This window comes from Colletotrichum chrysophilum (genome assembly GCF_026319265.1).
Source record: "Colletotrichum chrysophilum strain AFK26 chromosome Unknown scaffold_29, whole genome shotgun sequence".
NCBI classification, from domain to species: Eukaryota; Fungi; Ascomycota; class Sordariomycetes; order Glomerellales; family Glomerellaceae; genus Colletotrichum; species Colletotrichum chrysophilum.
Genome location: NW_026517316.1, coordinates 282435 through 304419, shown reverse-complemented (window position 1 = coordinate 304419; position 21985 = coordinate 282435). Strand labels below are relative to the sequence as shown.

At 54.3% G+C, this 21985-nt stretch overlaps 7 protein-coding genes and 1 non-coding gene across 8 annotated transcripts; 4 read left to right on the top strand and 4 right to left on the bottom strand.

Annotated features, from left to right (window-relative positions):
* Positions 1–4656: 4656 nt before the first annotated feature.
* On the bottom strand, positions 4657–5060 carry RPB10 (DNA-directed RNA polymerase II subunit L; the record flags this gene model as incomplete). The annotated part of the gene is made up of 4 exons (XM_053177596.1): positions 4657–4705; positions 4763–4849; positions 4911–4969; positions 5025–5060. The coding sequence occupies 4 exons, from the start codon at positions 5058–5060 to the stop codon at positions 4657–4659; spliced, it is 231 nt and encodes a 76-aa protein (XP_053038489.1).
* Positions 5061–5517: 457 nt separating this feature from the next.
* COL26b_004727 (uncharacterized protein) lies at positions 5518–8493 on the top strand (the record flags this gene model as incomplete). Its single annotated transcript, XM_053177595.1, has 3 exons — positions 5518–5837; positions 5888–6675; positions 6734–8493. The coding sequence occupies 3 exons, from the start codon at positions 5518–5520 to the stop codon at positions 8491–8493; spliced, it is 2868 nt and encodes a 955-aa protein (XP_053038488.1).
* Positions 8494–8933: 440 nt separating this feature from the next.
* Positions 8934–10136, top strand: COL26b_004726 (uncharacterized protein; the record flags this gene model as incomplete). The annotated part of the gene is made up of 2 exons (XM_053177594.1): positions 8934–9133; positions 9206–10136. The coding sequence occupies 2 exons, from the start codon at positions 8934–8936 to the stop codon at positions 10134–10136; spliced, it is 1131 nt and encodes a 376-aa protein (XP_053038487.1).
* A 249-nt stretch (positions 10137–10385) lies between these two features.
* COL26b_004725 (uncharacterized protein) lies at positions 10386–10860 on the bottom strand (the record flags this gene model as incomplete). Its single annotated transcript, XM_053177593.1, has 4 exons — positions 10386–10458; positions 10542–10612; positions 10681–10752; positions 10852–10860. The coding sequence occupies 4 exons, from the start codon at positions 10858–10860 to the stop codon at positions 10386–10388; spliced, it is 225 nt and encodes a 74-aa protein (XP_053038486.1).
* Positions 10861–11931: 1071 nt separating this feature from the next.
* Positions 11932–12928, top strand: COL26b_004724 (uncharacterized protein; the record flags this gene model as incomplete). Its single annotated transcript, XM_053177592.1, has 3 exons — positions 11932–12040; positions 12118–12250; positions 12385–12928. 3 exons carry the CDS (start codon positions 11932–11934, stop codon positions 12926–12928), a joined length of 786 nt encoding a protein of 261 aa, XP_053038485.1.
* Positions 12929–13634: 706 nt separating this feature from the next.
* Positions 13635–15065, top strand: COL26b_004723 (uncharacterized protein; the record flags this gene model as incomplete). Its single annotated transcript, XM_053177591.1, has 1 exon — positions 13635–15065. The coding sequence occupies one exon, from the start codon at positions 13635–13637 to the stop codon at positions 15063–15065; it is 1431 nt and encodes a 476-aa protein (XP_053038484.1).
* A 3253-nt stretch (positions 15066–18318) lies between these two features.
* On the bottom strand, positions 18319–18405 carry COL26b_004722. Its single transcript has one exon. It is a non-coding gene; the product is annotated as a tRNA-Glu (tRNA).
* A 2263-nt stretch (positions 18406–20668) lies between these two features.
* COL26b_004721 (uncharacterized protein) lies at positions 20669–21382 on the bottom strand (the record flags this gene model as incomplete). Its single annotated transcript, XM_053177590.1, has 1 exon — positions 20669–21382. One exon carries the CDS (start codon positions 21380–21382, stop codon positions 20669–20671), a length of 714 nt encoding a protein of 237 aa, XP_053038483.1.
* Positions 21383–21985: the final 603 nt, after the last annotated feature.

Here is a 21985-nt window from a genome sequence, read left to right as displayed (position 1 = left end):
TGGTCGAATTTCGGCCCGCCCTATGGACAGGCACCCAACCTCACATGGAAAGAAGGGACCGAGAGCAATCGGCTTTGGCTGTGCTGGCCGAATCATAGATGAGCAACTCGGCAGGACAAACGGAAAGAGGGTGTTGTTGGCATGGCCGTCAGTCTGTCAGGTTCGAGGACCACAGCGTGGGAACAGAAAAAAAAAAGAGGACGGGAGGCGTTGGGACCCGGGCATGATCCAATCCGTGGGCTGCGTGGGACTGGACTTGTTCGGCCTCTTCGTTCTCTGACCCAAGAAAGGCTCTAGAGGGGCAGTTGGTAGGGCAGGCACTTGCAGGCATCTTGGGAGGCAGAAGGAGCCAGTGAGATGTGCAGCTGCGCGTGTTTCCCCAAGGACATGGCAGACACCTCCTGACGGGTTCGACCAGTCAGACGTGAGCACAGCGTTGTGTCGGTGGATGAGAAGAGCATCGTCGAGCTGTGGGCTGCATGAAGCAGACAGGCGTCGGCGCTTAGCAGAGGTGGGCGTCGCATCCTCCAGCGAACCACGACCTGCCCTGGCCCTGCGGCAGCCCCACATGGCCCCCGGAGGTGGAGGGCATCTTAGTGCTCGGAGTGGAGGGGAAGGGAGCTTGGGAAGGGAAGGGAAGGCAAGCCTTGAAGGTAAGAAGAACATGAACGTTGAACTAGTTTCAGTGCGCTGGTGTAAATGGCTGCTTTCCTCCGGGTAACAACGTGGCTCAAGCATTGGTGTTGTTGTTGGCGGTACCGAACGAGGTGCCCGCCGTCATTCATCACAGTGAGCAGTCTCAATTCCAACGGGTAGGTCGTGTGTAAGACAGCCAGCCACGCCGCATCTGTCCTCCTTTCAATGTCTTGCCTGGCTGTCCACAGTCTGCGTCAACGAGACGAGATGAGGTCGCAGATTCGAGTTCTTAGGCCGAGCCGGTGTGTTGGGCCCGACGGTATCGACCGTGTCTGCATGGCTGAGTTGGGACTTTTGCGCCCTTTTCGATTGCTTGCAGCGTGCCTGCTCCTTCTTGTGCATCAAGGGTGGATGGGCGGATATCTCGCAACAACCTTCTTCTCGTGGTCTCCTAGCCACCATTCAGACATTCAAACACTGTCATGGGCCAATCCGCCGATGCCGTGTCATGGAAGACGCGAGCACTCAGTCACGCTTCCTCCAAGTGCGTCTGTGTTGCGTTTGGGGGCGGTGACACGCGTGCGTGTTCGTGTGAACGGCTCTGCCCGTCCGTCATGTCTTCAGCCTGTCTCGGCCGCCCTTTGCCGCCCTGGTGAGATGGTGAGACCGATGGGAGGCTTCGCTTTGCTGGGCGCGGGGACAATTGTTGGAACCTGCACACTTTCACATACCTTCGTACACCTGCACTAGCTCCAACACACCTTTCTTATTTGCTGACTCCAAACTGACGGAACCGAAAGTGGCCTCGACCGCGATACTCGACAGGGGGTGTGCTGGTGGTGGCCCGAGTCGGTCGGTCAACAAACAACCAGTGGCTGGGGCGGGCATTCTGTTCCCATTGTCCGAACCAACGTGCTACTGCTATTGCTTTGCTTGGTGATAGTCTGTCTGCCTAATCAGGTCTGGAGGCGTTAGGCCTAGCGTTATCCGAACTCTTGGTAAGATGTCAGCTCAGGTAAACTCGGAATGGATCATGGTCGTGAGGTTGGACCTACGTATGTATGTATCTTGTCGTCTGTGACGCTTGCCTATCAGCCTACATTTCCATTCTTCATCCTGGGTATACTCACTACCCAAGCCGATTTGCGAGTACCTTGTCTTTTCCTGGTCGCTCCAAATCAAATCTCCGCTTCTTCTATTCATGGTAACAGCAATTCCGACGATTTGGGCCAGCGGCGGTTTTTCTCGCTGTCGGAACGTCTTGAAAATAATGTGGACCCGCTCTCCCACTGATCGACCTCCCGCCTAAGGTACCTCAGGTACTGACACGCCAACTCTGACAGGGCACACTGGCCTCCTGTTTGCGCTGGGGAACAAGCCCGGACCCAGTAACGGCTTCGATCCCTACTGGCACGGCAGGTACGTATTTCCCATTTACCTCCCGTTGCAACTGTTGGTTCTACGACTGAGAGTTTGCCCTTGCTTCTCTTCTCGTCACTTGACGCTCTCCCTCAATGGCTGTTGTCGTGCCACATTTCTTTTTCACCTCCAACCGCATTTGTCCCTCATGCGTGATCGCAACGATAGTCGACTATGGCAACTGACCGACATTCCAAATGCCGGCGAGTTCAGGGCCCGGGGAACCTCCGGGACGGACGTGGGAAAGGGTCAAGAGCCACCAAGGCAATGGACAGCTCCAACACGGCGTCCTCTTGTTCCCTCCCGGAGTCTCCTCGGGATCATGCGGCGGCACAAAGAAACCTATTGTTAGCAAACTTGACCCCGGTCCCAGAACCCGGAAATGCGGAACCATGAGGCGGACCAGCTTGGTTCCAGTTCATCTCGAAATACCCGCGGCCCTGGCCAACCTCCCCGGCAAGGTGTCGATGTCCCGCAGCCACAGTCATCACCTGATAAAACCTCGCTTCCCAAGCTGTCCCGAAACTCGGGTCCATGTTTCCTGCCGCATGCTGTTGGCCCTGAGCTCGCCGTGGCATTCGTGGTCATTCTCGTCATCCTTGATGAGTTCCTTCCCAGCTGTTCACCTAGTGCGGTGATAACTGTCGGTGCCTCCCACTGATCACAGCGCTAGCAAATATTCTGGTAAACAAGCGGAGGTGACCCCGGCGATGTGGCGGGGTGCCAGCTCCAGGACCCAGGAATCTGTATCCGGGCACCATTTGCTGATCGCCGATGGAGGCGGGAGGGGTGATGGGGTTGTACTTCACACCATTCAAAACCCTCGTCTGCGATGCCTGGAAGGATGAGCTACGATGCTCTATATCGCCGGGCTGCCGCGTTTCCTGATTCTCTGATATCGCAGAAGATTATCAAAGGCCTCGCGGAGTATGCATGCTACTTCTCCGGCCTTCCAACACCACACAGACTGCTCCCAACTCGGACGCCGACATATGGATCATGGTTGACTGGGGTCGGCGCTGGTATCCCTGGCGCCACGACCGCATCACGCATGCAGGCCAACGCGCATAGGCGCCAACAATTCTGTTCTATGAATTGTTACGGCTCAGTCTTCCCATTTCGGGCAACGCCTCCATTCTGTGCGACCGATAGGAAGCTGAGCTTCTCTGCTTTCTGGGTCTAGCGAGGCACTCGCAGCAGCCATTGCGCGCCAGTTGGATCCTCTATCGCGGTTACGACGGAGGCGTCTTGCGTGAAAGTATCAACTTCATGGGTGGAGCTGTGGGATTTGATCCTAAGTTTGTCTTCTAACCGTTGTTTGTTTACGCACAATGCATCCATCAGGCGGACTTATCTCCATACTCTGCACTCCGTGCGTCAATCCAAGACGTGTAGTACTTCCCTGCGTCCCACCGACAAATCACTACCTCCCATGAAATGAAGACCAGGCCCCAAGGCCGCGGATGTTATCCGGTTCTGGAAAGTGTGTTGGTGCTCTGGGTGCTCTTAGCGGCAAAATCGCCGCGTCATTTCCAGTTCCTCGGGTTCTTCAATCGGCCACCGGACTCATCCTACGACTTGCGCCGCAACTTTGCTGCTATTGCTAGCCGACCCATGCGGTTGATGATATACGATGATTTGCATGGTTGAGGAAGACGATGAGCCTCGGCGGAGCAATCAATGCATCCACATCGACTAGCACACCTTTCGGGCAGCAATTGGCAAGCCTCTTGGACTGTTGGACTACGAAGACGCATTGTCTCATCCATCTTACGGGGCTCTGACCAGCCACTGAGGAACGACGTTTTGGCCCCCAATACCCAGACTGCCGAGTGATTGAGGCTCTTCTGACCGAGACAAGATGCAAAATTCAGCAATCACGCCCTCATGATTCGAGCACATACAGTGGCGCACTGGTGGTCAGCGACAGGTAACCAGTCGGGGAAGCGATGGTGTTACGTTGAAAATTCTGGACAGTTCTTTCTACCTTGACCGCCAGATCGAAGACTTCCTCCGATCCCAGTTGAAGCACCAACATTCGACTAACGCGCTGCAGCCAAGTTGGGCGTGGGCTTGCGACATCCTGTGGAATGCCTGTCCGATAATCCGCTTGGTATACCCACCTAGATTGTTCAACCAGAGTCCCCGATGCCACAGTTGTTGGAACAAAAGCCCAAGTAAAACAGCAGACATGGCTAGACGAAAGACTGTTTAAGCAGGTCCCGACATATGTTCTTTTCACATGAGAAGTACACCAAGCGGCAGAATGATGTTGAAATCGTAACATCCTCAACGCAGAGTTTCCCAATCTCCGCTCACAGCCCAAAATGCAAGCCTAGTTCGGATTCATTCCGTCTCTCTTGGTTGCGAGGGGACGTGCGTTTGCCTGATCACCAAGGCAAGAAACCTCATCGCGGGTGGGAATACCAGGGATTCAACGTTGCTCTGTAACTCGATCGGCTTGATAGGCACAGTGGGTGCCGATTCTTCGTCGTGCACGGGTTGTAAACCGTTGTTTATTTCAGGCACTCTGGTTCCCTAACGCCTTGCAATGCTTTTGAATATCCCAAACTCCTAATATACCGTCACTCCGTCTTGAATCTACGGGTTCAAGGACATCTTCTTCTCGTTACGTCCGTCGGGAGTGTACCTGAAGTTACGCGTAAGAAGTCTGGAACAACGCCGCCTAAGATACGGAGAAACATACTTGAGAAGCTTCTCGATAAGGTCAACGTGAGTCATGACCATACGACGGCAGCAGTAGCGCTTGAGGCCAAGCTGGTCCATGGCGTCGCTGTGTCAAATGTCAATGATGCGCTCGAACATGCCTGATGAGGCCAGCCGCTCCAACTCACCCATCCGTAATGCCATCGTCAATGAGCTTGAGGTAGCGCTCCCAAAGGTCGCCAGTGACCTGCGTGATTCGTCAGAAACCGCATCTTGCGCGGAAGGGCGTCGCATCGACTAACCTTGCCACAGGAGAAGCAACGAACGGGAATGATCATCTTCGCGGTGTTTTCGGGGTATCAAGATGTCCGTTAATCGGAAGACTGAGCGTGGAGCAGCGGTCGTCTTGGACGTAGAAAATTCGGTCGCGCAGTCGATCGCAATGGAGTCGCCGTCGCCGAAGAAACTGTGAAAGAGGTGCTACCGGGCGCGCTGCCTGCGGCGTGCTGAACAAAAATTTAGCGGTCCGTTAGTTTATCCGCTTATCTTATCAGCAATAGATCCACTGTGGGGATATCCACCAATTGCATGGCCCGGCGACGCAGCGGGACCAAAAAATTCCTGGGAAGCAACTCGAACTTTTTTTCTGGAAGGGTCGTGTGCGAGCGGAACAGAGCAGGAAATCCAAGCCAAATCGTCGAAGGTCGGCTGCAAAGTCATTTTCCCCTCTTTACCGCCCCGAATCCAACAGCAGCCACTCTTTCTGTTTTCTGTCGACCTTTGCACAAAAGAAAAATGGCACCCTCTACCCCGAGAAGTCGGGACGCCGACACGAAGAAGCGCAAGAGAGACCTAAGCGACAAGGACGGCCAGACGAAGCGCCTACGGCACAAGGGAAGCAAGCCTACGAACAACGGTGATACCGAATCTGGGGATCTTCGCGACAACGCCTTGAACGTTCTGTCGCAGCTCAAGAAGAACCTTACGGACGACCAAATCGAGACCGAGCTCTCCAACCTGGGCAATTCAGATCCCCAGGCGACTGGATGGCAGGTTTCCGCGCCAATGGGTGGCCGCATGGCCGATATCGACCCCATTTTCGTCGAGAAGGAGAAGTGAGAGCACCCGCGCCTTGTGTTGGTTGACTTGTCTGACGTGCGACTAGGTACTTGATCGTTACTTACAACACCTCTCTCCAAATCTACTCGGTTGCCGAATCCCTCCTTATCCGAAGAATTGCTCTCCCAGTGGTCCAGAATACGTATGGAGACAAGTCCAATGCGCCGAACATCGTGGCCACATGCCTCTCTCATACCAAGCCAGACTTTGTCTGGGTGGCCTGCTCCGACGGCAGAGTCTGGCGCGTCAACTGGAAGAAGGGAACCCAAGTCGACCGGGAGTTTCGCACAAAGTCGCAAACTGCGCTTGACATGTCAGTCGCAGCAATCCAGGGAGAGAAGAGCAGCATCGAAGTCATCTACGTGTCGGAGTCAACGGTGCAGTTGAAGGGCGAGATTGTGGCGTACTCTGGGCCCGACTTTACCCAGCCGACATGTGAGATTCTCTTCACGACGAAGCAGGCAGAACAGACTATCCACCTGCTACGCTCAAGCACTGATGGCAAGACGGTTATTGGTGCCACGAGAGACAATCTTATCATCGGAACAGTCACACCCAATGTCACCAAGACGGACCTCGGCTTGGACTGCGAGTTCTTTGCCTTCAACACCACCGATATCGTTTGCTCCCTCGACTTCAAGATTACCAACCGAGATGACGGCATTGTTGTCGACCTGATTGCCGGATGTGCTCGAGGTGCCATCTACTACTACAACGACATCCTCAGGAAGCTCCAAAACCTGAATGCGCCCAAGTCGAAGAGGGACAGCCTGCAAGGCCGCAAGTACCATTGGCACAGGAGAGCAGTGCATAGCGTCAAGTGGTCCAAGGATGGTAAGTGGTGATAAGACTCGATTCACTTTGAAGCTTTGACTGACACTGTGGGTTCCAGGCAATTACATGCTCTCTGGCGGCTCTGAGAACGTCCTTGTTATTTGGCAGATGGACACTGGCAAGCTGAACCACTTCCCCCATCTTTCAGGAAGCATCGAAAACGTGGTTGTGTCGCCCGCGGGATCCTCCTACGCCCTGCACCTTGATGACAACTCCCTCATGGTTGTCTCGACTGCCGATATGGTTCCGAAAACTTACATCTCCGGCATCCAATCGGCGGCTCGTTTCACTTCAACACCCAAAGACTTGCTTGTCAAGCGCGTCTGGTCAGCCGACCGTGAGGTGCGCCACCATGTGCCCGCCGCTCTCAACCCGGCAGAGCCGTCAAGACTGTACGTCTGCACAGGTGCCGGTCAACAGGCCATGCTGGCTGGTGACCTACAGTCTGCGCCCTTGCTGCAGTCATTCGACATGGAATCTTTCAGAAGCGTCGCGAAGCAGGCCCTCGCGAGAACCCAGCCTACGGATGTCAACATCACGTCCAAGGGAAACCCAATTTCGGAACCCCGCATAACCCACGTCGCTTTCTCTCAGGATGGTGGCTGGCTGGCCACGGTTGACGACTGGCAACCCCCTAAGCGCGATCTGGAGAAGATGGCTCCTGAAGCTCGCGAGGAGTTTATCAGGGCGAGACGCGAGGTGTATCTCAAATTCTGGGCCGTCGGCGAAGATGACCAGCCTTTCGCTTTGTCCTCCAGGATCAACAACCCCCACATCACCAGCCGACCTGAGACTGTCCTGGATCTGGCTGCGGACCACACCTCGAATCGCTTTGCCACCCTGGGCGACGACGGCATGGCGAGGATATGGCATTCCAAGGTCAGACAGCAGGATGGCGTCGAATCTAAAGGCACATCCGGCGAAGTTTTGCAGTCCTGGTCATGTGCTGTTGCCGTAGCTTTGGGCAGCAGCGTGGGATCTGACGCTCTGGCAATCACTGGCGAAAACGCTGGTGAGCGCAGCGGCAGCCTCTGTTTCTCCGAGGATGGGTCTACCCTCTTCATCGCCTTTGGTAATTCAAATGACGGAACCGTCTACGTCGTTGACACGAAATCTGGTGAAATCAGGCTCACATTGGAAAACATGTGGAAGGGACATATCCGCCGCCTGCAAGTTCTCTCTCCTTACATCATCACTCTTTCCGACGACGTGAGAGTGTACGATGTGGTTGCCGACGAGTTGCAGTATGGCATCCAGCTGCCTCGCGGGCGCAATGCCAACATGACTAGAGAGTTCAGCCACTTGGCCATTGACCGCAAGTCAAGAACATTCGCCGTCATTGTTCCCGGCGGCCAAGTCTCGCAACTTGCTGTCATGAAGCCGGAAGAGCCAGAATTGCTCTGCGTCAAGCGCATCCCCCACAGAATCACGAGCTTGGTCTCCACAGGAAGCTCCTCTGGCTTTGTCGCAGTTGACGATTCGGCCCAGGTCTGGACCATCGCTGAGGCTTCCGACACTGCCGCAGTGGCCATTTCAAGACCACTCGAGGACATGCAGTTGGATGGTGAGCCTGTTGCGGAAGATGCCATCGAAGACGAGGAAATGGAAGAAGACGAGCAGATGGCCGTTGATTACGAGGTAAACGGAGCTGGGGAAGAGATGGAATTGGACGATGACGACGCGCAGCCCGCCACTATCAACAGGCAGCGTCTGGCGGAGTTGTTCGACGCGGCGCCAGCATTTGCCATGCCGTCTGTCGAGGATATGTTCTACAAGGTCACAGGGATGCTAGCGACGAAACCTCTGGCATCATCATAGACTTAAAAGTTGTCAAAATTTGTTTAATATACCCAATAATAGACTGGTTACAGGAACAATGTCGACTGTGCCGTTGGAGTTGTTGACTTTGGTCTGGGACTAACACGTCATCCAATCAGGCCTAGTCTGGCCCGAAGACAGCCGTACAATTAGTACCCCGCGGCTCCGATGCGGGGCAGACCCCGACGCTCAGAGCCCCGCTGCCGCAGCACGCCATCCCGTCACGTCATTGGGAATTCAATAGCCATCGGCTTACTTGACATAGGTACACGGTCGTACTTCCTTCCTTCCGATATCTGCATCTATCATACGCTCCTTACGCCTTTGCGTGCAGCACGTGCGGAGAACTCTGCTGCTATAAACGGCCCCTTGTGCATGTTGACGAGAATCTCACCACAACTTCTGTGTCTCACTTCTTCGGACTTTGTCTCATCGACACAATGTCTTTCACATCCATTCCAGTCCTCGACTTGTCGTTGTCTCGGGATCCCAAAACGAAGCCTCAATTTCTTGCAGACCTCCGCCATGCGCTGATGGAAATCGGCTTCCTGTATCTCAAAAATGCAGGTATCCCTGATGAGCTGTTCCAGAGGGTGATCAAGGAGGGAAAGGCCTTTTTCGACATTCCCACGGAAGAAAAGTACGGCATACTTCATCTATATGGCTCACGCACGTTGAGCGCGACGCATCGGACGAACTAACATCTCACCAGACTCAAAATTGAGATGAAGAACGCCAAGTCCTTCCTGGGATACTCCCAACTCTCAGCCGAGATCACAGCTGGCAAGATAGACCACCGCGAACAAATCGACCTCTCGACGGAGCATCCAGTGCCAAGTGCCAAAGATCCTCTCTATTACAACCTCCTCGCACCGAACCAGTGGCCCTCAGAACAGGCCCTGCCCGGCTTCCGGGACACCTTCACAGACTACATGGACCGCATGGGCAAGATCTCCATGGCCTTCACCTCCCTCATCGCCGAGGCCATCGGCCTCCCGCCCGACGCCTTTAACAAATACTTCGACGCAGACCAGCAGCACAAGCTCAAGATCGTCAAGTACCCGGACGTCAGCGAGCTGGGCATCGACGCGGCGTCGGGCGTGCAGGGCCAGGGCGTCGGCCCGCACAAGGACAGCATGCTGACGAGCTACCTCCTCCAAGCGAGCCACCACCGCGGGCTGCAGGCGCAGAACGTCAAGGGGGAGTGGATCGACGCGCCGCCCATCGACGGGACGCTCGTGGTCGCCATCGGGCAGGGGATGGAGGCGTTGACGCAGGGCGTCTGCGTGTCGACGACGCACCGCGTGCTGAGCCCCGGGCCGGGCGAGGGCGCGCGGTTCTCGATTCCCTTCTTCCAGGGTGTCAGGGGCGACGCGGAGTTTGAGGATCTGGAGAGCGTCGGGGTGGGGAGCGTGCCGGAGGAGGTCAAGGAGCAGAGGCGCCAGGTGATTGAGAAGAACGGGGGCCGGCTTGACGATGTTGAGTTTACGTTTCGCAAGGGCGGCGTGGCGAAGACGCTTGGGGAGGCGACGTTGAGGAACCGGGTGAAGAGTCATCCGGATGTTGGGGAGAGGTGGTATCCTGATATTCTTGCCGCTATTCGGGAAGAGCAGAGGGCAGCGGTTGCGGTGCCGGCGCAGTGAGGCTGGGTTCTAGATGTCAGTCATAGACGTTACAACTGATCGCATGAAGCATCGCCAGGTCTTGTTATATCGTGGACTCGTATTTGTCTTTTTCCGATATAAAGAGAGCAGAATTCCAATATTACGCCTTCGCTGAATGCCCTGCCTCACCAGACTACGCCTCGCTACTCAGCCCCACCCCGCGCCAATCTCCCAGACATCAACACCCTACCACCAACGCCTAACACACACCATATGGCTTTTATGCGCCTATGCGGCGACAAAGGAGGGGAAGCAGTCGGCAAGACCCTTGCTGTGCTTGTTCTCGGCGTGCTCGGTAAGACTAGAGGACACAATTCGTCAGCACATGCGCGCAAAAACCTGCGGCAACGTGTCGCCCGCTGAGTATCGGGACAGGAGACATACGCGGGAGCCTTGGTGGTCTTGAGGAAGGTGGCCTTGCAGATCTGGCACTGGATGTCCTTGGCGGCAGCGTTCTGTCATTGTTCGTGTGAGCGCATGTTGACTAGCGAAAGAAACATATTCAGGGGAAACGCAAACTTACCACCTTGAGCTGAGAGCCCTTGGGCTTCGCATCCTTCTGGGCGCGATCGCGCTTCTGCTGAGCCTTCGCTCCCTACAGTCCGGAATGTCAGCAAAAGCCTGCCCCTCAATTTGTTTCCACCAAGACCCTGATCAGCGGTGGGGGCCAGAGAGGTGATTGTATGGAACGTACGTTGCCCATCTTGACTGCTTGGTGATTGACGAAAGTCGGATAAGTGGTGAGTCGTTGTCTTCCGGAGAGCTGGTAGCGCGAGTCGGTAGCGGTAATGTGAAAGATCGTTGGTTTCGGGAGGAGAAAGGACGAGAGTTGCTGAAGCGGGCGCAGACGGCACACTTTTTTTTCTCCCTCGGACGACCCCGTAGCGCTTCTGCATGGATCGGCAGCCTAGACTCAGCGAAGAAAATGCACGGACCCCCAGACTCGGTGACCAACGGGCTGCCTCCACTGAGGGGCAGAGCTTGACCGCCTGGAAACACTTCACTGTTGGGCTCCGGTGAGAGGAACGTCTTGCGTTGGGAGACCTATCAGAAAACGTATCTTGAAGTGTTCGGCTCCGATAGAATGGCCCGGCCCGGGTCTCTTCAGAAACCGTTTCATCCAATCTTCTTCCAGCTGTACATCCCCCTGGTGCTTCCCGCCCACTTCTGTCTCTGTCGTTTCTATCGACGTGTCCTGAACTTCTGATCAGCTGCCATGTTTTTTGGCAAGGGACTTTGTGTGTGAATAGCTTCGATTACAGAGCAGACCGTGTCTACTATGTGTGTGTAGTACTGATGCTTACATAAGGGGCAAGAGGCTTTCACGTGCTGATGGGTTTCCCGTTTCATTTCAGCGACCCACAGTGTTTCTGAGCACTGTCAGGAGCAGGGGAAAGCTTCTGGGCACCTTCAGTTTCACATGGTCGCTGCATCGGTTGGCTTCGTCTTCCTCCTACACCGCTGAGCGCTGAACTACGTACTTGTCGCGGGTACTCGAGCCCTTACGCGATATAACGACGCGCAACATACCAACCCGGGGCGGATGATTAAATTCCAAGATTGCCTGCAACCCGTGGACGCGTATAATCTCCTTCGAATCGCGTTTTCCTGCAAACTTCACGAACACGGCGACCTGCAGAGAAAGGGACTTGATCAACTTACCTCATCCTTTCAGATAACGGCTGGCATATCAAGTTGAAGCTTCTTCCTAATTGGGAAACCGCATCCACCAGCTACGTCAACCCCGATCGCCGGTTCCTGAGCTATGCCGACTATGTCAAGCTCCAAGCTCGTGTCGGCTGATAAGGTGACGAACAAGGAGTTCGCAGAGCTCCTCGCTAACTATGAACCTCTGATTGACTCCATTTCAGCCTCGAAAGGCGGTACGTCGGCCCTTGATCGCGGCCTCCCCCGCATTCATAACAGTCTTTCCCACGGTATCCCTAACTGCCGCATATAGCCAAGTCTGGTCAGAAGACCCTGCAAGAGCTGGATCAGTTCCGTTTCGTCGAGGCCCCGGCCCTCTTTTCGCAGGAAGCCCCTAAACGATCCATGAACCACGATGATGTCAAGGTTCTCGTTGACTGGAAGCTGTAAGTGCATGCTTCTTTAATTGCCCCTAACGTCCCATAGCGAGGCTACAAGTGTAACGATGTCAACACGAGGTGACGACATAGTTGTATTACGTTCGTCATGGAATGAATGTCCGTCTGACACACCCAAATAGTCGCCACGGCAAGTTTCGCCCGACTCTGATGAAGCTCGTCTCGTCAAATGACTCTTCCGCGGCGGAGAAGACCGTGAAAGAGGGAGTGGAGGCCTATCAAGGCGTGTCAGACCTGTCGGCATCACTCAACATCTTGACCAGACTCAAAGGAATCGGTCCTGCGACTGCTTCGCTTCTTCTGGCGGTGCACTACCCGGAGCAGGTCCTTTTCTTCTCAGATGAGGCGTACTACTGGTTATGCAACAAAGGCCAGAAAGCGTCGCTTAAGTACAACATGAAGGAGTATGAGTCTCTCAATGCTGAGGCACGGAAGCTGATGAAAAGGCTGGACGTCTCAGCAATGGATATTGAGAAGGTGGCATATGTTTTACTCAAACAAGAGGGAACCGCCTCTGTGGCAAAGACTTCCTCGAGCCCCAAGGTCACCAAGGATGAGCCAAAGGGTACAACGAAGGCAGCGTCTTCGAAGAGAAAGAATAGCACCGACGAGATCGTAGAAGACAAGGGTCTAGTCAGACGGTCGAAACGCGGGAAGGCGACATGATAAGCTTCTCAGAAATGGCGATCACTGGCGGAATATGTGTCCCGTTTTTGCATCACGGCACATAATAGCCACAGTCGGGGCGGCTACACCCAATACGGAACCGTGGAGCCCGTGGATCTACCGGGCCAGCTCCGCGGTGCATGCATATCCAGCTGGAGGGTATCACGGGTACATCATGCGTCCCGAGGCCACGAATGCACGGATCTTGGGCGGAGAGTCCGCCTTGCAAGTTGGATCTCATTCGTCTTCTCTGACCGATGATTTTCCCATTGGGTTTATAAAAAGAGCAGGGTCGAACGACGATTGAAGCGGCTCGGCGGCCCGGCCACAGCGCAGTCAGCAAAGCACAATTTCCAGCTCAGGCGCCCGATTTTTTTCCGGCACGCGTGATCTGCAAGACCCCGGATCCCAGACGGCGGGCGCCGAGACCACTGTTACTCCAGTGCATATCCAATCCATTCACACGACCACCAGCACACCGACGATACGGAGGTCTTCCGCCACGTCGTGTGCAACTCCCTCCTCGTCCCACACGATGGACGATGAATTATTCGAAGGGCAGGCCCAATTTGGGGCCGCTGGCGACATGCCGCCTCCACAACCACCAGATTTCTCATCAATGCCCTACTCCTCCAACCTCTTTTCACAATACATTTCGCCGTTTGACACACCTAGCTTACTCTGGTCGCAATCATTTCCTCCAGCAATGGACAACCGCCTGGGAGGCTTCATGCGAGCAGATGAGATATTCTCAGAGAACGGTGGGCCAATTCCACTCCCGCCGAGGTTCGCCCAGATCAAGCGGAGCCTCATCGCGGGCAAGGAGACGGCGATAGTGGATTCTTGGAATCGGCTGCTGGTTGCCCTCCGGGCCGAGATTGCGTTGATAGGAGTAACAAAGTCTGACATCATCCCCACCATCAACTTTTCGGAGCTCAAGGACCATGCCCGCGTCTCCGAATTTGCCGCAAAGCTCCGACGCCGAGGTGGCGCCGTGATTCGCAACGTGATTCCGCCGGACCAAGCTCAAGACTGGCGGGAGGAGACAGAGACGTACCTCGCCGATAATCCGGAGACCAGAGGGTGGCCGACGCGTGACCCCCATCTGTTTGGAATCTACTGGTCGCCTGCTCAGATCAAGGGTCGAGCTCATCCAAATGTCCTTGCAGCCCAGCGGTTTTTGATGGGCCTTTGGCGCTCGAGGAACCCCAACGCCTCGGTGGCAGTGGACTTGCCCGTGGCCTACGCAGACCGTTTGCGAATTCGTGCGCCAGGCGACGAGTTCTGGCATTTGAACGCCCACGTTGACGGCGGCAGTGTTGAACGATGGGAGAGTGACGGGTATGGAAACGCCGGCACATATCAACGCATATGGGATGGAAAGTGGGAGGACTACGACCCCTGGGAATGCAGCACCCGGCTCAAGGTCACATCGGATCTTTACAATGGCGCGGGCTCATGCAGCATGTTCCGCATGTTCCAGGGCTGGCTTTCCATGTCAGACATCAATCCCGCTGACGGCACCCTTCTGCTATGCCCGATGCTTCAGCTCGCAACTGCCTACTTCCTTCTACGGCCTTTCTTTTCTCCACTGAACCCGTCCCCTGAGGCTGCGAACTTTCTCGCCCGCGAGAATTGGTCTCTCGACTTTATGCAGACAAGCATCATCCAGGGTGCCGTCCCGTCGTATACGCAAGAGCTGAACGCCTCCCTCCATCCTCACCTGCAGTTCGACAAGTCCCTCGTTCGCATCCCCCCTGTTCGGCCTGGAGACTACGTCGTGTGGCACCCGGATATGGTTTATGGCGTCGACAGGGTGCCGCCATCGGCTCTGCCTGCAACGATCATGTATATTCCCGCCTGCCCACTTACACAAACGAACGCTCTGTACCTCGCCCGCCAGAGAAAGGCGTTTCTCCTTGGCCAACCTAGTCCGGATTTTGGGGGCGGACGCGGAGAGATTTCTCACCTGGGTCGACCTGGTGTTCAGGAGGTCAGCGATGCGGGCGGCGAAGATGGGCTTAGGGCCATGGGCTTGCTGCCTTGGGAAGATCGAGAGGGGAGGAGCCCAACAGTGAAAGCTCTGGTCGGGATGGCGAACGCTATTTTGTTCCCGGATCAGTATGACATGGTTTGATAGGAATCATGATGGCCCTTTTGAGGTTTACCGGCGTTGGAGAAGAGAAAGGAAAACAAGTTGATACCTCTGTGTTCTTCGGTATTCATCGCGGCTTTCTGGATAACGGTTGGGCAAGTTCAAACAGCAAACGGCGAAGGGCAAGACTGAAAAGGCTGTTTAAGCCACTAATTGAGTAATAAATGTCTCTGCTAGTTCCTGACGCTTGTGGCCTTCAATGAGCCTGTTGAGAAAACGAGGCTCTGTTACCAGAGTGCTTACACTCCTCTTCGGTGAGATCCTGCCCAATGATCCTAAACGATGCTGTTACACAGGGCAGTGCAGCAACCCCACCTGCGCATCTGGCAGCTGCGTGTCTGGAATATCCCCAAATGCTCTGCAGAAAACATGCGGGTGACCACTGCCTTGCCACTCATTTAGCTCCCAACTTCCTTGGACGTAGCAGCCGAGGACTAATAGGCATGCAGCCTTGCCTTTTACGTCCGAGGAAGGCTCCACGCACAAGCTTATATATGAAGCCAGCCTCTTCAGAAGAGTAGCGCAATGCCTTCTTGCAGCCTTACCCTGCACCAATTCCGGCCATGTCATCCTCTTCGGCTCGATTCTACTTGACGCTTGCATTCCGATCATCTGGAGGCTCGTCGTGAGGGTATTTGACGGCTTCCGGGGGCGCTGGCGACCAATTCTACGAGCCGTTGGTCTCGGCATCGTCGCATTCATCGGCGAAGACAAGCCGGAGCCCCCAAAGGTTCTCATGAGCCAGTCTAGGGCTGTTGCTGTATCTCGATGCGCTATACATATACTACCGACGGCCGTCTCCCTTTTTCTGATTTCCTTCAACCTACAAGGATACTTCATCGGTTCAGAGCTGCAGGGAAATAAAGATCAGGACGATGTCAAATCTGGCGTTTTACAGCTTGCTGCCAAGATTCAGGTACCTGCCTTCGTCTCAAGAGACTCAGTCCATAGTTCTGACCTCACGGATCCTCAGGAACTTCTCATCGTATCAAGTCTTGGGACTATCATCTTCCATGTTCTACGTGAGGAGTTGATTTTTGGCGATGGTTTGCCACTTGGGCTCGTTGTTTCGGGTTGGCAATTCACACAGCTAAGGTAGGCAGGATGACGTCCAAGGCTAATCGCCTGGTGCCTCTCTGACCCTTATTGTCTGGTTATTTCTGGTCAGCCGATTTCTGGGGAGCGATATTTTGCCCTAGCTCTGAACCTCGAACCTACATCAAGCGTCTTGCTCTCCTGGCACTCATTGGGATTTCCGGCCTGATTGCTGTCATGGCGGGCCCAGCTGCTGCGGTCCTCATGCTACCTGCTCAACGGGACTTTGACATAGGCGGTGGTGTTTACTGGGTCAATGGCGGTGACGCAGAACTCTGGCCGAAAGTTCTTGACGCAGAGTACTACTCGAGTTGGAACTGCTCGTCCTTGCAAAACCAGCTCGAACAGCACCAATGCCCGGCTGCTGGATTCTCGACTCTTCACAGCCATTATCTCGCCAATACCGCGCGCCCCAGGACACATGTTGACTATCAAATCACGACTGGGCTTATCAGCAAAAGCATTTACGTCCAACCATCCGCAGCTTACATGTCTGACACATGGGCGTTTACGGCTCACGGCCCATCAGCCCGTGTTCACGATCTCATGCGGTTCCTGCACCTGAGGTCTCTTGACTTCCTAGATCGCCGCCAGGCGCGAACTCCTCTCGGTCTGACGAATCTTAAATTCTCTTCGAAGCAGAGATACACTCTCGAGACCCAGATACCCGCAGCTAGAACTGTGTGTGTATCGAATGGTGTGGTCGATTATGGAGTCCCTGGCAAGCTTACGTTACCGTTCTTGGATCTATCAGTTTCCGATCGCGCCAGGAGGCCTGACAATGACAGCGGTCTATGGAAACATCCAAGCATGGACGATGGTTACCATTATCTTGACGTGTTCCAAGACGTGCGGGAACATATATCCAAGAGGGGCATGATGGAAGCCAACGCTACCTTGGTAAACGAAACCAGCATCTTTCATCTACGCAAACGTATCGTTGCTGTTCCTATCGATATATGGAACGGTGAAGCAGCGAGCTCCCTCGGACTGGTCATATTTGTAAAAGCAGAGGGCGTGAACTTTCTAGCTGGAACAACCAACCTCCTTACCTGCTCCATCGACACACGCTGGGTAAAGGCCAAAACGTTTATCGAGATGTCGCCGTCGAGTGGCGTAATCGAGCACGACTTCAGTAACGGGAGAGTCTATAGCAACATCGAAGTTGAGCTAGATACAAGACTGAATAGGCCTTTGTGGCGTGTACCACTAAAGGCCCCTTCGGCCAACTCAACTCGGGAAGGTATAATCCGCCTGAAGCCTAGCTGGTACCAGTCGCTCCATCCACCAGTTTACGATACTCCCAACGGACTTGCTGGAAACATTTCAGAAGGTCGATACAGGACCACCCTAGAGAGAATTCTGGACTTAAGCTTTCACAACGATGTGATGGATCCGGTCTCCATTCAGGAGAGGATCGTCACAACCATCGTGGAAGCCCTATCGAGATGCGGCAGTATTCCTAACAGCGATTCAAGCAGGTTTCTGGAACCTTTGCAAAGGTGGCGTGTCGGAGATACTCTCAGCCCTCCGGATGAAACCGCTGCGAGAGCTCTAGTGAAGAGAGGTAAGCCTGCAGAGAATTTTCTTCTTCCCAAATCTGTGGCAGGTTCGAACGAGCTCGGCTCAGCACGAATGATTGTAGAGGCTCACTACGGAGGGTATGCCATGATGACGTCTGGCTGGTTTGGGTACTTTTGCATTTTCATTCTCATGGCCCATGCGGTTATGGCGATAACCCATCTGCTAGTCTGTATTTACTCGCGACGGACGGGACACGCCTGGAGCAGCATTCTCGAATTCATCGCCTTGTCGTACAAATCGAACCCCCCGCCGGAGCACATTCTCAGCAATACTTGCGCTGGTGTCACATCCTTCAAGACAATTGGGTCAATGGCATGGGTGGAAGAGACACAAGAGACCGTAGGGCTGAGGAAAGTTAGCGGCGAGGGTCTTTCTCTGAAAATCACAGACCGTCATGAGAGGAGGCCTGATGGACTCAGGCCGACCAAAGGCAAGAGGTATAACGAGTGACTAGTCAATACCTACCTGCCTTCACTTGGAGGAGGGACTTCGGACGATGGCAAAAGATCGCCAACAGGACGCTTGACGCAATGAATCCAAAAAACAAAACCAAATGTTCCGAAACCGAGAATCGAACTCGGGGCTATGCCTAACCTCTCAAGAGAATGAGAGGGCATCATGTTGGCCACTACACCATATCGGAGGGTGATGGAAAAGTTGGCGACAGAAACTCCTAAGGACCTGATGCTGTCGGCCCCACTCCGCGCTAGCGGGGAGTTTGTGTAACCCTTCCAGGGAAACCCCAAGCGTCGACGACCTCCGCCGGTCGTACGTGGACCGGATTTTCGGTGCAAACGAGTCATGGACCAGTTCACATCCCATGTCAGACCGTCTTTCCACAAATCCCGTTGCCTGCCGGGACGTTATCCGTGCCATTCTCGCAAACGCATCCGAGCCGTCGGTTCTCACACCAACATCCGGATATTTCGAGAGGTGGGACTTGCCCACCACCCTCCGGCAAATGGACACCCGCCGCCCCCGGGGCTCTTGGGGAGAGACCAGAAGCAGAAACCGGTGCCGGTGGGTTGTATATTGGTGGGGACGAGTGACGTAGATCGATCTTTCTGCAGTTCATCGGAGAAAGGTGGTGATGTTCTCCCAGGATTCAGCTCAAGCGAGGGCGAATGTAGATGGTACTTCCGGCTTTGGGAGGGTGTTGTATACGATACATTCGTCTCTCAACTTGGTAAAGGGGATGTTCGTTTCTTGGCTAGGCCTCGCTTCGTTCCTTGTCTGAACTGTTGTTAATCTCGTCTCCCATCGATAGTCAGCGGGACGCTCCGAGTTTGGACGATAACGCTGGAGACTTTGCAACGTGCATACATCAGCTGCTTCATGCTCTCATGAGTGTGTCGTGGCTTGAGTCGTGAAAGTTACACGGCACCGTTAGCCGCCCCATCGTGCGTTCGTCAGACTCGTCAGAGTTGGCAAGATTATGACGCAAGTCAGATATCATATCGGAGCCCGCGTGGGCTGCACGGAGGTGATCAACGTTATATGGGGAATGCCTTCCGGTGCGGTTTATTGTTCCTGTGCCCCATCCAATACACGTTGTGTCTAGAACCCGCCCCGGGCCTTGGCAGGAAGCTGGGACTGAATCATGTTCCGTGCTTCGGCGGCATCTTCAGTCCCCCGACTGCGGACTGTTTTCCCATATCCAACCTCCGGGGCTCCGCTCCAAGACTTCTCTCCAAGACCTCCTAAAAAGCTCCGGACGTGGGACCAGGTTGCGTGTGTCTCCAGGACCCTGGTTGGAGCACGTACGATGTGCTATTTCCAGGGGTCCCGAATCCGAGGGGATCTGCTTTGGGGACATGATCCGGATCTAACCTCGAATCTTCACCGTTTGGGTAGCGTTTGCAGTCGACATCTCGCATATAACGGTGGACGATGTCGTGATAGAACGAGCACCTGCGGCACCGCCCAGCAACCAACCCTCACTGAGTCGAGACTCTCCAACTTCCTTGGCCAGCACCCAGACTAGCGTGGAGAGCTTCTACGTCATCCAATGTCGGTAGGGCAGAATGAGTTGCCAGCTTATCATAGTTTCTGTGCTGCAAATGTGATGAAACTCCGACGAGCGGCACGGGTTGCCCTCTTGTTCCGATGGGGAAAGGCGTCGAAGGTTAAGTTGGTGTAACGTCAAACCTGAGATGACGTTCATGAGCTGTCTGGTGGAGGAGTTACTTTCGGAGATGAGGCGAGGTTACACAAGCCAGATAGCCGATGGGCGTCTGTTGAAGGGCGTTGGAAGTGTATCTCTGGTTCTGGTTGAACTACCCCGGATTGATGATGTGGGGTTCGAACAATGCCGGTATCGTCAGAGTGGGGGGCAGAAGTTCTAATTGCGAGGGCGGTTGGCGCTTTCATGATGATTCATCTGATTCTTGGGGCGACTCTCATTTGTTGGTATAGAGAATAACCAGATTTATCCATTCCGCGATTTGAATGAGTCTAAGAGCTACTGGAAATACAGCGTGGGATTACTGATGAACTGTATTAGGCCAGGCTGTATATAATTAGATGATTATGAGTCCGGTTGAACGGAAAGAAATAGCCTACCAAAGGCTTTTGTGACTTGAGCGTGCGTCCCGGCCGCAAATAGTGCCAAGTAATCGGCGTACAGCCCATGCGTATTTTCAGAGAGCCAATGAATTTCATTGTGAGAGTTGTAAGAGCAGTGGGTCACGCCGGTGAAAACTTAGGAGAGGTACACAGATACTATCATGCCCACCGCATTTACACGAAGATTTTGCTCTCTCATCCTAAGTATCTTGATAACCACTGATCCGACCAGATCATCATCGTCGGACAAACGTACTCCCGAACGTAGATTTACCTACACATCGTTTCCCCAAATCCGGCCACAATTTTCGACCGAGACGCTCCGCATTGAGGGGCAATGCCTAGTCCTTCTCAGTGCCGGTCTCAAGCAATCGCTTGAGACGCACATACTTGTGGCAAGAACTTTTATTGATGTTGTTCTCATCGATGCTCGTGTTCAGTCTGTTGACCTTTGACGCCCAGTCTTTCGTTTTATCACGCTGGAGCCACTGCTTGGGATCTTCACACCTTTCAAGCTCTTCCCAGACGATGCCTACAAAAATGTCCTCGATATCGAGATGAACATAGTCGTTATCCTCATTGTCCCCACAAACGCTGAAGTCCCATTCTTTCCAGATAAGCCGGTCGGCGAAGTCCATCAACAGGTCAAAAACCAAAGATGGCGCATTTGCCCTGGAGCCAGAGCGCCAAAGATCGAGAGCATGCCTCACAAAGGGATCGACTGCCTTCCCTATATGTTCAATATGAAATGTGCGGTTCTGGGGGTCGTATGCATCCTCTGTGGCTTTGGCTACAGCCCTGGACGCTTTCTTGCGAATCTCGTCTGCTTGCCGTTTGGTTCGCTCGCTCTCCGCCTTCAAGGCCTTGCTGGCGTAGGCCTGGAGATGTGCTTCAACGGCCTGCCCGCAGAGGGGATCAGAGAGCATTTCCTGGAAACATGACTTGAGGTCGGATGGCGCGATACGTGACAGGATGCCCTCCGTCGAATGCGGGTCCGGGTGATGACGTTTTGGGGATGTCTCTGCAAAGTCGAAAGTGTCGATAGGTCTCTTCATTGGTATCATTGGTCTCTTGGAGACGCCTATGGGTCTTCTGGTGCCGGCCGTTGTGAGTGAGGAGGATGTTGAAGGAATCTAGATGATTTTGGTGATAAACTGTAGCCGACATTCCGTGCAAAGGTGTCTCGAAGGCAACTTCAACAATTATTTGGCGAATGTCACGACTCAGACGCGCCGAGACGCGACGTGGTAGGTACTTCACTTAAGACGTGGGGTAATATTGGACCCTCTGCAATCAATTTGAAGATTGCTTTTCTTGTTTAAGGCCAGTCCCCATGCCAACGAGCCAACTGCATGCAAAGGCAGGTTGACAGCGTACCAGACTGCTGTGGCTACATGACATTGAGCACCAAGCACGAGCAGCCCCCGAACAACTTCCATCTGAAGTTTGAATAACCAAGACTTGATGCGCCAAAGTGCACACTGTCGACAGCGCACGCGACCAATCAGAGTGACCCCGGCAGGCCGGTGACAGCGGCGCGGAACAGAAGGGTCGGGGAACACGACAGGCCAATGCAGGGGCCGTGGTGGTCCGAGCTTGGGTTTGGCGAGGGGGTTACCTGACCTGGAGATTTGATACGTGGATAGAATTAGGGACCA